The 14,017-nt window shown below is 42.9% G+C and overlaps 1 protein-coding gene across 2 annotated transcripts in view; it reads left to right on the top strand.

Annotated features, from left to right (window-relative positions):
• Positions 1–2,155: 2,155 nt before the first annotated feature.
• Positions 2,156–14,017, top strand: part of HMGA2 (high mobility group AT-hook 2) — a gene marked incomplete at its 3' end in the record, with an annotated part of 148,243 nt that continues 136,381 nt past the window's right edge. For both annotated transcript variants that reach the window (XM_080660100.1, XM_080660099.1), the window contains exons 1-2: positions 2,156–2,275; positions 4,856–4,942. In XM_080660100.1, coding sequence (XP_080516226.1) covers positions 2,165–2,275; positions 4,856–4,942 — 198 coding nt within the window. In that variant the 5' untranslated portion in view covers positions 2,156–2,164. The remainder of the gene's footprint in view (positions 2,276–4,855; positions 4,943–14,017) is intronic.

Raw genomic sequence — 14,017 nt, 5'->3', positions numbered from 1 at the left:
CACAGGCTCAGCGGAACCTGGCGGTGCCTAACTCCCTGCTTAGGGCTGTAAAGTAGGCGTTTTTATTCCACGGTGGTCTGTATTTTTTTTTTTTTTTTGGGGGGGGGGGGAGTCTTCCCCGGGTGCAAGTTTTTATTTTGGAATTAATCCAAAATAATTTTAGGTTTGATGTGTGAAAATCTAAACCTATTTTTTTGTGTGTGTGTTGTTATTCAAGGATGAAAAGAGGCACATTTTAAAATGTACTCCACCTTTTTAAACTGGACTGTGGTCATTATGGTGTTCACATAACTCTGAAACAGCCTAAGCTATAAAATTAGGACTTAACAGAAAGGGAGTTTCTAAAGAGAAGGTTAAATCGAGGTAAAATGAAGAGAGAGTTGGGCAGTTGGCACAATTGAGATGTTAGAAAGCATAGGAGGTCCTCGCTCGGGGTAAACCCTCCACCCTGCTAGCGTTGGAACCTCGTGTTTAGCGCCAGCCGGGTAGGGTGGGGGGAGACTTCGCGTTGCCTCTCCTCTTTCCGGGAGAAAAAATTTCAGTGAAGAGACTGGCGCGCTCGGCGTGCATGTGTGCACATTGTTTGCATGTGTGCATGTATCTGCTAATGTGCAGATATACATCTGCGTGCATGTGTGCATGCAAGTTCGCACATGTTTACGTGTGCGCTTATGCATGCATGTGCCTGTGCAAGTGTGCCCATGTATCTCCGTGCACGCACGTCTCTGCGTGCATATCTGTGTGTTTGTGTGTGTGCACACGCGCGTCGGGTCCTGCGATCTGTGATGAGGGCATTCCCAAGCAGAGCAGGGCTGCCAGGGGCCAGCTCCTACTCCTCTTCAGTTCCTTCTCACTCACAGGGACCAAGAACTCTGCGGCGCGCGCAGCTAAACTCTTCCTGCAGAGTGTTGGCTCCGCTTGGTGGAGGTGCAGGTAAAGGCCAAGCCCCTAAATGGCTCTTGGGCAGTCACATTCCCGCGCCTTCCTAGGACAACCGCCCAGGGGCGACCTCGGGCGGCGGGAGGGGCGCGGCCAGCGGCGAGCCGGCTCGGGATCGCTGGCCTGTCCCTTTAACCTCGCCGCCGGGCGGGAGCACGTGAGCGGTGCTCCGGGTGGCACCCGGGCGCCGCCGCCGCCGAGGCAATTGTATTTAGAACGCTGCCTCTGGCCCACGGCCAGGCGCCTCGGCTCGGCGGTCCGCCTGGCCTCCCTCCTCCCCATACTTTTCCTCCTGCGCAGCCCCCTCCTCTTTATCCGCCATTAGAGGTGGGCACTACCCCCACCCTTATCCCACCGCCCCCTCCCCAAGCGCGCGCGCACGCGTACACACACACACACACACACACACACACACACACACTCATCCCACTTGAATCCTGGGGCAGGAACTCAGAAAACTTCCAGCCCGGGCAGAGCGCACTTGGTGCAGGACGCAGGAGCGAGCAGCCGGTCCCCCTCCAACTCTCCGGTGCCGCTGCCGCCTGCTCTCGCCACCCGAGGAGGCGCGGTGCCACCCGCTTCTCACCCCTCCTCTGCGCTCAGTGCCCGACCCGGTCCCGGCAGAATCTCCCCATCCTCCTTGGCTTTCCGACTGCCCAAGGCGCTAGTTGTTTTCTCTCTTTCTTTTTCTTGCTCTGCGAGCGCGGAGCGGGGGGAAGAGGAGGAGGAATTTTTTCCCCGCCTAACATTTCAAGGGACACAATTCACTCCGTCTCTTCCCTTTCCAAGCTGTTTCCGAAGTGCTCCCGGTGATCGCAACTCCTGATCCCAAACCGAAAGGGGTGCCTCCCAACTTAAACCCTCTTTTTCTTCTCCCTCACTTTCCTCCTCCTCTCGCTACCTCCACCGCCACCACCACCGCCACCACCACCGCCACCTCCACCTCCGGCACCCAACCACCGCTGCCGCCGCCACCAGCAGCGCCTCCTTCTCTCCTCCTCCTCTTCCCCTCTTCTCTCTTTTGGCAGCCGCTGGACGTCCGGTGTTGATGGTGGCAGCGGCGGCAGCTTAAACAGCAGCCCTCGCAGCACGCCAGCTTTCGCTCCCTCTGCCTCATTCTCCAGCCCCATCAGCTACTCTCCCGAAAGGTGCTGGGCCGAGTGGGGGCAGCTGAGGCGAAGCGGCTGCAGCGGCGGTAGCAGCGGCGGAGGCGGCGGGAGGCAGGATGAGCGCACGCGGTGAAGGCGCCGGGCAGCCGTCCACTTCAGCCCAGGGACAACCTGCCGCCCCCGCGCCTCAGAAGAGAGGACGCGGCCGACCCAGGAAGCAGCAGCAAGTCAGTACCCTGGCGGGGTGGGAGCCCCAGACCACCTTCGCTCCCTCTGCGAGGGCCCCGCGACGCGCAGCCACTCGAACGCGGGAGTCCAGTCGCCACGGCCGCCACGCGCTGCCCACCGGCCGGGGGAGGGCTGCGGTATCCCGTGCGCGGCTGAGCCCGGGACGCCCGCGCCCCTCCGGGCTGGGAGGTGGGGAGCGGGGCCGGGCGGCGGGACGGAGGCGGGAGGTGGGGTCGGGGGAAGCGCGTCCTCGGACTTTCGCTATTGTGCACCGTCCGGAGTATCGCGGTGGCTCCTGGTGACTGGAAGCGGCCGGGGTCCGACCCTCCAGGGCTCGCAGACGCTTTCCTAACCGCTTTACCATTGCCCCGGGGGAAGGAAGTGCAAGGGGCTAGGATGCTCTGGAGGGGCTGAAGTCCTGGGGGCCGTGCATGGGCTCTTTCTCCCGCCATCCCGGGCTGCTAGCGGGCCTGGGTCTGGGACGCCGCAGCCGCCCCCTTGGCGCCTTCCCCAAGTGCTTGGTGGCCGGAGACTCGCGCCCTCCCGACAAAGAACTCGTGGGCCGCCCGGTCCACTCTGTGCTCTTTAAATGCGGCGGCGCCGCCGAGGTGTACCGGCAAAGGGGCTACCGGAGAGTCTGGGTTCGCCAGGGACGCGATTAGCTCGTTTGGCCAAGAGCGCGAAGGAAAGTAATGTCCGAGAGAGTGCACTGTAGCTAGGGTCACTTCCTCGCCAAACGCCCGGTCTCCCTTTTGCCCCTAGATCCCGCGCCTCAGAGCTTCAGACATTACATGTATTACTACTGGGCCATTGGCTGGGGGTTGGGAGGGGAAGATCGAGGGGCGCCCGGGACCCCGCGGAGTGGAGGGTTTTGTCTGCGGATGCAACCAATTAAGCGTGCAGCCGGCGCTTGCAAGGCTGCGCGCAGCGCCCAGGGCGGGGGGTTTTGTTCGCTGCAATTTCCAAGCCTTGGCGGGCAGGGCTGGAGCGGGACATGTCCATTGAGAACATTTAAACTTCTCTTCCGCGGGCTTTTAAAACTTCTTCATTCCTTAGCCTTAAAGAGCTTCCTTCATGGCAAATAGGCTGGTTAGAAAATGATCCTAGAGTCCCAAAGCCGCCCGAGAGCACGGTGGGGATATCGAACAATGTTTGCTTGCCAGCGCGTTTTAGAAAAACGGAGAGGGTTGTACCTTTTTGAAATCATCAAAGGGAACAAGCCCAGCTAGAGGCCCCCGAGTTTTCCCGCTCTGCCCAAGCGACACTTCATACCGCGTTCGGACCCTGTTTTACACCTCCCGGCTAGTCCCTGCCTGTCCCCCCGCCCTCGTTTCCCACCCGCCACCCAGCTCTCTCTAGCTCTTCTAATTGCCTCCCGCCTCCACAAAATAATGGAAAAGAAATTGCAGTGGGGTGTGGAGGTGATTGGAGGTTTTACCTTTGAGTTAAGGCAGCGTTCACAAAGAAAGGAAAATGTGTCTCCGATGTGTTTGCTCCGGATGTGCCCACTGGCGCTAGTGGTCCCACGGAAGCTTTCAGTAACCTTCCCCAGATTCTCTCAGTAGGACGCGAATTTTCATTGAAGACTTTCATGAGTTTTAAGTTAATTAGTCTCATTTAATCACCGAATCTGAATGAAATGTAATTTGATGATTCACTGGATAAATATTTAGGAACTGGAATATTAATCATCACATTCTCTTAACCACTTGAGTATTTACTACTGGGCATAGAAGCCATTTAAAGTTTTGCTAAAACTATTGATAGTTTCAATTTCTCCTTCCCAGACATTTCCCTTCCTCCTTACTAACCCCCCCCCCCCTTATTTTTCTCCAGTTCACCCCCATAGCAGTTTTCTCAAAAGAAAGTTTTGGGGAGTTTGTTCATTTTTATCAAAAGATATTTAAATTTAGACTAGAGACCATGCCTGAATCTCTAAAAGGAAGTGGAGAATTGAAGCAATTATCTAGATAATTCAAGCAAAACCTCCCACAACAGATTTAACATAATTATTTGAAAATTTTAAGGGGAATGGAGTTGCTTTGAGTTGAAGAACTTGGATAATTGCTCCAATATTTCACTCAATGTGTTGACTACAATGCAGATATATAGAGATGATTAAAAACCATCTTTCAGTAGGGAAGATTGTTGAAATATTTATGATGTTAGCTTCCTATTTCTGCTAGAAATTTTAGTACAATGGCCAGTAGTATTTGTGTAAAATGCTTATGGATGAGTTGCCAAATGCATAACCATGCAACTTTTTCACCTTAATGTATGACTTTCTTTCTAGAACATGCAAACTTGTCATCCTTTGTTACCTTGGTAGGGTTGAAATAGAATCTAGTTCTCATATGTAAAATACCGTTTCCTCTTTGAACCCTTGGATTAAAAGGGTAGTTATTGCCCCTTTCTGAAAACTCTGAGTCATCATTACTATTTATGCTTGAACTGAATGTGTTCCAACAGTTCAGTGGAGCAGCACATGCAGAAAATGTAACTATAAAGTCAGGGTCAATTTCTTGCAGACATCCTTGCCACAACAACATTTTTATTTTATTTTTTTTCTCCACAATTAGGAGCCAACTGGCGAGCCCTCTCCTAAGAGACCCAGGGGAAGACCCAAAGGCAGCAAAAACAAGAGTCCCTCCAAAGCCGCTCAAAAGGTGAGATTTCTCAAGTCAAGTCTTCCCAACTTTCTCAACTCCCACAGGCACCTCCCTGCAGTTTTCCCATCCTAGATCCACACTTAAGAATTTGTCTTAACTGGTTAACCCAAGACTCATTTCCAACCCTTGATAGGAATAAGATTTCTAAGCAAATGCTTAGCATAAAAAGTTCATGAAGAGGCTTCTGTGTTGTTTTTAAACAATCACCAAATAATATGAAACTTAAAATGGGGTTGGGAGGGTGAGGAGGGGGAGTGGTGAATGACACATTTAAGGTTTGGGCCAGTTATGAGATAGTTAAATACAAATCAAAACTATAGATTTTGTAATTTTCTTTAAAAGTAATAAAGATTAATTTACTTTGTGCTTATTTAAAAGACTACTGCAAAACCAAATCCCCCTATTAAAATTAAGCACTTTATCAAATGGATGATAATTAGAAGTAAATCCAATTATGAAATACTGGAAAAATTATGACTTTTACAGCTTTAAATTTGATGATAAAGTATACTGTTTGCTTACAATAAGCTTGCAATATATTATAATCTCTCAAAAAGCCTTTCCATCAGGTGATATAGAAATGCACTAAATGGAACAATGAGAAATTTTTTAAACAAATATTTGACTGACTGTATTTTTTTGGGCAGGATAGAATCCAGTCAAGTATAATTTCCAGTGTTATTCTTTATAAACATTGAATTGTAGTGTAAAATAACTTATGTTGCTTTTATTTGAGCTAGAAAAGAGGCAATATCTCAGGCTCAATTCATATATAGAGGGTGACTATACAATTTACATGTTTTAGCCTTATAAATAAATCTGAAAAAAATTTCTGTATTTTATCTGTAGATTTGTATACTAGTTAAAAACAAAGATTCAAAATTCAGGAGTACATTTGAGTACACCATATACAGTATTTGTTAGAAAGGACTATATGGTCATCTTTTGGGGATTAAAGTTTTATGTGGTTTTTCTCTGATTATGGGCACTTACCATAATATATGTGATGGTTTTCATGTTGTAAACTGTCATAGCAACCAGTGATACATATAAAGTTATTTAGGGTATAGGTATGATGTTTTTGTCTGTTTTATTTTAATAGTCCTAAACAGAGCTGAAGGAGCAGGTTTCCAATATATTGAAATCTAACACCTCAGAATGAAGATGGGTGACTCACATTTAATTAATAAACTTTCAAGTAGCTCTAAACTACCTTCTCATTTAAAAGTGACAATACATAATCTTGTATTCCTGACCTAAATACTTTCAGTTACATTTTATTGATTTATTAAGTTACCTAAAAAAGGCTCATTTAACAGGTTTTTTTTTAATGTAGCATAGTGTGGGATTTACCTAACTTAATTTCACTTTAATGAGATGGCAAAGGGATATCTTGGTAGATAGCTAATACACATTTAGACTATGATGTACTTGCTCTAAAAGATGCATCGTTATAACATCTCCCAGAAAGAAACCTGTTAATCTCATCTTAAATTATTTAAAATTTAATACAAAAGCAGGAAAAGGAATTATCTTTCGGATTTCATTGTATTACATGTCTTCCAATGTAAAGAGATGCTTCTATCATGGTTCATTTTGAACAGTTTACCATTGACTAACAAAATCTTCATTGACAAGAAGAGCTGAGATTTGTGCCTAATTTACCACCTAAAACCAAATAACAAAAAAAGTTGATTTCTTCCCAAGTAAGGTATGATTTCTTTTTAGTTACTTTTATGATAGGCATTTACAATGACCCTAATTAGGCCACTCCTCTCTCTGTTAGTTCTGTATGCATACATATTACAACTTCCAAAACAAAAGTAGACTTTCTTTTTCCCAAAGAAATGCTTCTCTGAAATCTCTTATTCTTCCAGACAAAATTATTTCACACAACTGTTAAAGTCCCCCTTCTAATAAAAGTGAATAAATATATTTGCCAATAACATGACTGTTATATTTCTTCAGTTTTATAAATTACGCTTCATTTGGAGAAGATAATACTTTGCAAAACAATGAATGACATTGATGAATTGTTCATGGCATGTGTAAACTTAAGGTATTTTCACTTTCAAATCAGTATTTATCAAGTTTGCTGCTACCCTATATAAACATAATTATCAAACATATATTGTACTCTAACAAAACGTATGTTTATAAGTATTTTGAAAAGGACTCTTTTTAAAGAAATACTTATATTGTTCATAACATGTAAGATAAACATATCCTGCTAGACTGACCAGAGTAGATATGAGCAATCTTCTATGATTAATAAATTGCGTATTCTCCTGAACACTGTGACTCATCAAAATGAAAACAGTGTAACAAAAACTGGTAAGTATATAAGAGAATAGATTCTAAAACTAGAGAAGCTACAGGGAACATTAGAATCCGATGATGTGTGTTTAAACTTTCTTGCTGCTTGGAGTTCCTTTATTTACAAAGTTTATGTTTGGGCTCAGTAATTGGCCTTGGGGCATTTGAAAACAAAACTGCTCATCAGAAAATTAGCAGTGTGAAACTTGACAATTCATGCAGAGCGTGGCGAGACCAAGTGCTTGACTACTAAATTAGCTATCACTTTAATTTCAGGCCATAGTCAATATGAAGTTGATCTGTGTAATATAAAACAAACATTTCTAAAAACACAATTTGTTATGCTTGGAATTTTTGGGAGAGAAAATGGTTCTTACATTTGCTTCTATTCCATTATGACAAATTCCCATAGATGACCATTATGTAGCAATTCTAGTCCTTAGAATTCCAATCTGAGTGCTCAAAATTTGTCCCTGAACCAGTTTCATATTGTTATCTTAATAAAAGAAACTGGGAGCTAATGTTTTCCTGAATACTTTATTCGTGTGTGTGTGTGTGTGTGTGTGTGTGTGTGTGTGTGTGTGTGTGTGTGTTTGTGTGTGTGTCTTGACCCTTTTATTTATATTTTAGTTTGAGATATACCTGTAACCAGTTGCCTCTTAATTTCCTTTTTGTTTTGTTTTCCTCTCATGTTTGTGCTGGATGGAAATACTTTGTATTTTCACATTACCCATGTTTGGGGAAAAGAAAGATATCCTCTCCTAATGTTTGGTTTAGGGTTTTTGTTGTGGCTCTTTAATCATGAGAGAATACTAGAGGGGTTGTCATTAATTCTCTAGTGTTTAAGGTCACAAGTCAAATTCATCTCCAAGTCTCAAGCCAATTCTCATGTATGTACTTGTAGGGGGAAATTTTTAGATTGAATTAATTTTTTTTCTTTATTGATTAAGGTATTACATATGTGTCCTTACTCCTCCCCCCCCACACCCCCCCCTTCATGCCCTCACCCCCCTGGTGTCTGTGTCCATTGATTAGGCTTATATGCATGCATACAAGTCCTTTGGTTGATCTCTCCCCCTTACCCCCACCCTCCCCTACCTTCCCTCTGAGGTTTGACGGTCTGATCGATGCTTCTCTGTCTCTGGATCTGTTTTTTGTTCATCAGTTTATGTTGTTCATTATATTCCACAAATAAGTGAGATCATGTGATATTTATCTTTCTTTGACTGACTTATTTCGCTTAGCATAATGCTCTCCAGGTCCATCCATGCTGTTGCAAATGGTAGGAGTTCCTTTTTACAGCAGCGTAGTATTCCATTATGTAGATGTACCACAGTTTTTTAATCCAGTCATCTGCTGATGGGCACTTAGGCTGTTTCCAAATCTTAGCTATTGTAAATTGTGCTGCTATGAACATAGGAGTCCATAGATCCTTTCTGATTGGTGTTTCTAGTTTCTTGGGATATATTTCTAGAAGTGGGATCACTGGGTCAAATGGGAGTTCCATTTTTAGTTTTTTGAGGAAACTCCATACTGTTCTCCACAGTGGCTGCACCAGTCTGCATTCCCATCAGCAGTGCACGAGGCTTCCTTTTTCTCCGCATCCAGATTGAATTAAATTTTAATAGAAGGAAATTGCATACAAAAAAGATCTCATGTGTGAGGTAGCCCCCTTCATAATGTCATAGAGTTTTTTGAGCTGCATTTTGACCAGACCTAGAGAGCAAAGTGCAGAACGAAAATATCTGGGTAAAGGATGTATGTATGATTCAAAATAATGTGTTCAGATTAAGATTTAATATATCTTCTATTTACCTGATATTAATTGGGTACTATAAAGGCAGGTTTGTGTTCCTTCTAATCACATTCCCAGAAGTGTGCTTTAGTTTTGATAAATGCTTACTAATGCCAATCATAGATATTTATACTAGGGTGAGAGATTGTGAGTTTTACTCGTCATTTCAGATAAATGTCAGAGCATAATGCTGAGTGAGGACAAGATTTTTTCCCAATATAGTAGGCTCAATTAGAGAGAGTAACCAAAGGCATCATTATAGGTAAGTTGGAGAAAGATGGTTTGGGAAGTTATCATAGAATTCCAGCCTTTGGTTTCTATGTTACTAGTATGATTTAGTTTGATTCCTTTGTGTTTTAGTGGGGAGGTAATTCCCACTGGGATCCAGGACCCTAATATGCAAATGAATCCAGGCAGGTAGAATTACGAAAAGCCCAGTTATTGTCTCCATTGTCATGATATTTTAGGCTGACTTACCTAAACAATTGACTCATGTTTTTCACTTCACTTTTCCAGGGAGGACCAAGCCTTACTGCATCAGTAAATTTTGTCTGGCAATGCCTTTGAGTCATCATAGATTATGATCCAAATATGGGAGAGTCAAGTACATCTGAATTATTCCATGAAGTAATGTTATTTCAGGGGAGTCATAATTCTCTTTCTCTGCAAGCTATCATTCTTCTCAACTTCTTTCATCAATAGCTCCTCATTACTTTGACTGACCTACAAACAACCGTGACTTGTGTTTATCTCCCAAGTCTCAGCAGATCGTTTTGCTAAGGAGGTACATCATACCACATTGGTATTCTATTGCATTTCAGTTCTTCTTTGAGAATAGATGGATGCTAGAGAGCATTTTAGTAGTATGTCAGTTAAGTCATTCAATCCTATCTTGTCTTGTTAGTTGACTTTCTGCAGTTTCCAGAGCTCACCTTGGGACCACATAGCTTGGCACAATGGTAGAACAATGAATTTCACTATTCTAGACTCTGAATTTTTTAGTTATGAATTCTTGTTCTGCCAACCAGGAGGAGAAGGTGAATGAGAACTTATATTTTAGGCTGTTGTTTTATTCGATATTGCTTGAATATACCGCACAGTTTTGAATGACACCTCCTAATTAATTTATCGAGGAGTAGTGCAGTCATTTTCTTTTCTCCAGGATAAAGGAAGTTTGCTCAGAAGGTAACCTCTATGAACGCTTGCATCATTGATGCTGATTTTTCTGATTACAAAAGAGGTGGAGGGACAGTATAAAGAGAATCTTAAACTTCGAAGACAATTTTTCTGGTCATTTTGGCCTTGGTTTAATTTAGTGTTTGCATAGGTGAAGATAGGGGTGTGTAAATAATGATATGAGAGTTGACCATGAGGGCTTCCTTGGTTAAAATGAGCACAAACTCCAGTGCAGGATAGAATGTACTGACAGTTTCTATTGGAAAACACGGAGTGATGGCAAACTTGCCATATCTTTTTAAGACCAAAAATGGTTGCACTTAAATTTTGGAAACCCATAGAACTGGATTATCAAAAATGTAAAATGAGAGTTACTCAGTGCTTAGTCTGACCGATCAGTCCAGGTGATTTTAATGCCATTGCACGCTGATTTACACTGTTTTATATTTGTAAAGGAACCACTGAAAGAAACAAAATGTGACTTCCTAAACTTCAGATAGTTGGTTCCATATGCTCTTCAGTCTGCAGGTCTTAGTCTAAACTTTTCTACCTATCTTCTATCTATCTATCATCTATCTATCATCGATCTATCAATCATCTATCTATACCTATATTTATGCATACAGATACATGAAAACCAAACAAGGTGCTACTACGCCTAAATATTTTTCTAGCTCTTGTTTGTTGTTGTTCAGATGCACTGATTGATTAAAGAAGGGAGAATTCTGGCTTTCCTGCATTACCACAGTACATATAAAATATGATGAGAGCATTTAGATTAGCAAAAACTTAATAGCTATCTGAATTTGATCCAGAAGTCAGAACTGGGTAATTCCCTTGGTTCCCAGTTTCAGCTCCTGTCCATGTCTTTATAGGAAACTTGGAACGTTGTACTTTTAACTACTCACTTGTTTCTCACCCTAGAAGGTTTGAATTTTTTAAATTCACCCATGGCCATTTTACTTCATAGGGGAACATCTCCCAAAGTAACAGACCCCTGATTGCCTTGAAATCAGATCGGGTCTCATCCATACTTACAAATGTGGGCAGGTGGCTTAACCTCCCATTTGTGAAATGTGGGGAGGAAGATGATGCTCAGAAAACCACTATGGAAATGTACAGAACTGGGAGGTACTTTTTTTAAGGGTAACAGTTTAAAATGTGGAGGGCAGAAGAAATTACATTTGCGTACCTTCTAAATGCTGCCACTTCTGTCAGGCACTTTACAATATACTATATATATTAGCTCTTTTCATCCTCTGATGTAGGCATTTGGTCTTCATTTCACAAATGAGAAACTGACACATCTAATGGTCAACTCTACAAATGGTGGTGTCTGGATTTGAATTCAAATCTCTTCCTAAAGCTTGTGATCTTTCCTGTATTACATGCAACTTGTCAAATATTTTATAAGATAATTTGCCAGGAGACTGTTATCTTCAGTAACCTGAAATGCAGGTTGGAAGTTAGGTTTTGAGAAACCTTTGGATGGCAGCTCTTTACAAACTTATAAAGGGGCTGCAGATGTGTGCCACAGAACTCTGTCCCCCAAATAAACCACAGGGCTATGCTTTTGGAGGTCATAAGACACCCGGAAATTTTCTTAACTTGTTAAAGATGAAATGCTTTTATAAAGTCTTACCCACAAGTCCTACCACGCTATAGAATTCTGATAGCAAGAGGGAAACATAAACTGTAGTGTTTCTTTCGTTCCTTCTTCTTCAATAAATACATAGTGAGCATGTCTTGTGCACCAGGCAAAGCACTCATTCAAATTCAAGTGTTATACTTGCTAGAGGAATTTCCTTTCTTAGTTATTTTTTAAGTGCAGAGTGCATTTAAAAGCTTGGAGTATCAGAACTCCTTAAGGAAATAAATAATTACATTTCCCATTTAGCATTTCTTTCAGCTCTTAAGAACTTGCTTCTGAGTATATTATAAAACTAAAGATTCAGGTCTGAATCTAAACTTTAAACGAATCAATATGAATGAGGACAAGCAGTAACACTTTTAATAAGATATGATAGTTGCAAATAGTATAACAATGCCAGTCATGGTCTGAAATTTCAGTTCTTACAAATGTAGAATTTCTGCTTCCCCTCCCAGATAAGCAGGAAACATTTAGAATGAGTTTTTTGTGTGTCAATTATATGTGGGTTTGCAGTATAGAACCCAATTCCACTCTGGCAAAGGAAAACCAAATATACCCCTCCACAAGTATACACATGTTGACATATTAAAAACAAAACAAGATCCCAGAATGTTTTGTTTGTCTTCTATGGAAAAATAATATCCTGGAGAGCATTAAACACAGGGTGGGGAGGTGGAGGGGGAAGTTAAAGCCTGTACTTTGCAATATGTAAAGGCCTTGGATCTATGCTGGTTTACAAACTAAAATCCTAACTTGTTTTGCAGCCTCTGTGAGGTTTGATCAGAATGATTAAATAATGTGGGTTTTAAGGAACAATGAAAACCTCCCAGATCGAGGCCACACAGCACAGCTAATGTGTTTTTTCTAGATGGAGTCTCAGAAGAGGGTTTCGGTTTACATGTAACACTGGCCTGAAGACCATGCAGCAAGTCTGCTTTTTACAAGTCCAAGTGACAGTGTGATATTTTTTGCCCTTTGGAAAATGGTGCGAATTTTGTTTTTGAATAGGCGTTTCGTAAGTGAGATGCTCATTTTAAAATCCTCTGATTTGGAGGGCTTTCTCTGAGAGATTTGCTTTCTCTGACTTTTGAAATGCAGTGAAACCCTTTTAGAAAACAACCCTCTCTTCCACAGAGTTTAGTTACATGCATCCGGACCACATCATGGCCCCTGACATGTAACAACTGTGCAGAGAAAGCCTGGTGTGCTAGCCTTTAAGGTCAATAGCCCCCTCCCCTCAACTCCACCTCTCATCTCCAAGCCCATTAGGAAGGATTTTTATCTCCCATGTTGGTGTAATTTACTACCGGGTAAGTTATGCTCCCAAATACCAAATCAGACACTGCTTCTGTATTAGGCAATTTTGTACTTGTGTAACTCACTATGTACTAGCCAAAGGGTTTCTTAAAAGCTTCATTCTAAAGGTGACAGGTGGGTGTAATGGAATATTTGCATTGACCGAACCTTCTGTGAGATTGGACTACCTAAAGGAAAACTTTCCCTTTAAGAGTTCCATCTCCTTAGGAGGGAAGGAACATTTCTTGAGCACCTCATTTAGGGCGGGCACTTCACTCCTCACAGGAGGCATTATCTCCATTTCACATAGGAAACCAAATGGGGTTTTCAGGGACCTGCCCAAAGTCCTAAAGCTAAATGTCAGAGCAAGGGTTTGAATCTAAACTTTCCAAAGAGGAGTCTGTGTTTCTGTTAAGATACTGCCCTCTCCCTCTGAGAGAACACCCAGAAAGAGGGTGTGGCTCACTGGGCACTCCAGGCTCTCACTTATCTCATTCATTCCCTTATGATTGAAGTTAAGATAACACCACTGACCCCTGACAGTAAGCGATTCCTCTGTGGAGTGACTGAAAAGTAGGAAACGGGGATTCAGAGCACACAGTCCCAGGGGTATAGACAAAGGCTCCACCGGGTTTCCTTCTGTTCTGGGAAATTAGCTGAATCTGTGATGACTTTAGTTAATTAAAATATCTCCTTGTGGTAGCAAATGCCTGTGGGAAGGTTGCAGCCCTGCTGGGAGGTAGGAGCCCAGTCCTTAAGAGTCCCACAGAACTGGGTTCAAATCCCAGACCTGCCATTTACCAGCTTTGTGTGTGCCCTTGAGTTGTTTACCTCCCCT

Source organism: Plecotus auritus (assembly GCF_963455305.1).
Source record: "Plecotus auritus genome assembly, chromosome: 3".
Classification (NCBI taxonomy): Eukaryota; Metazoa; Chordata; class Mammalia; order Chiroptera; family Vespertilionidae; genus Plecotus; species Plecotus auritus.
This window is presented reverse-complemented; position numbering and strand designations above follow the sequence as displayed.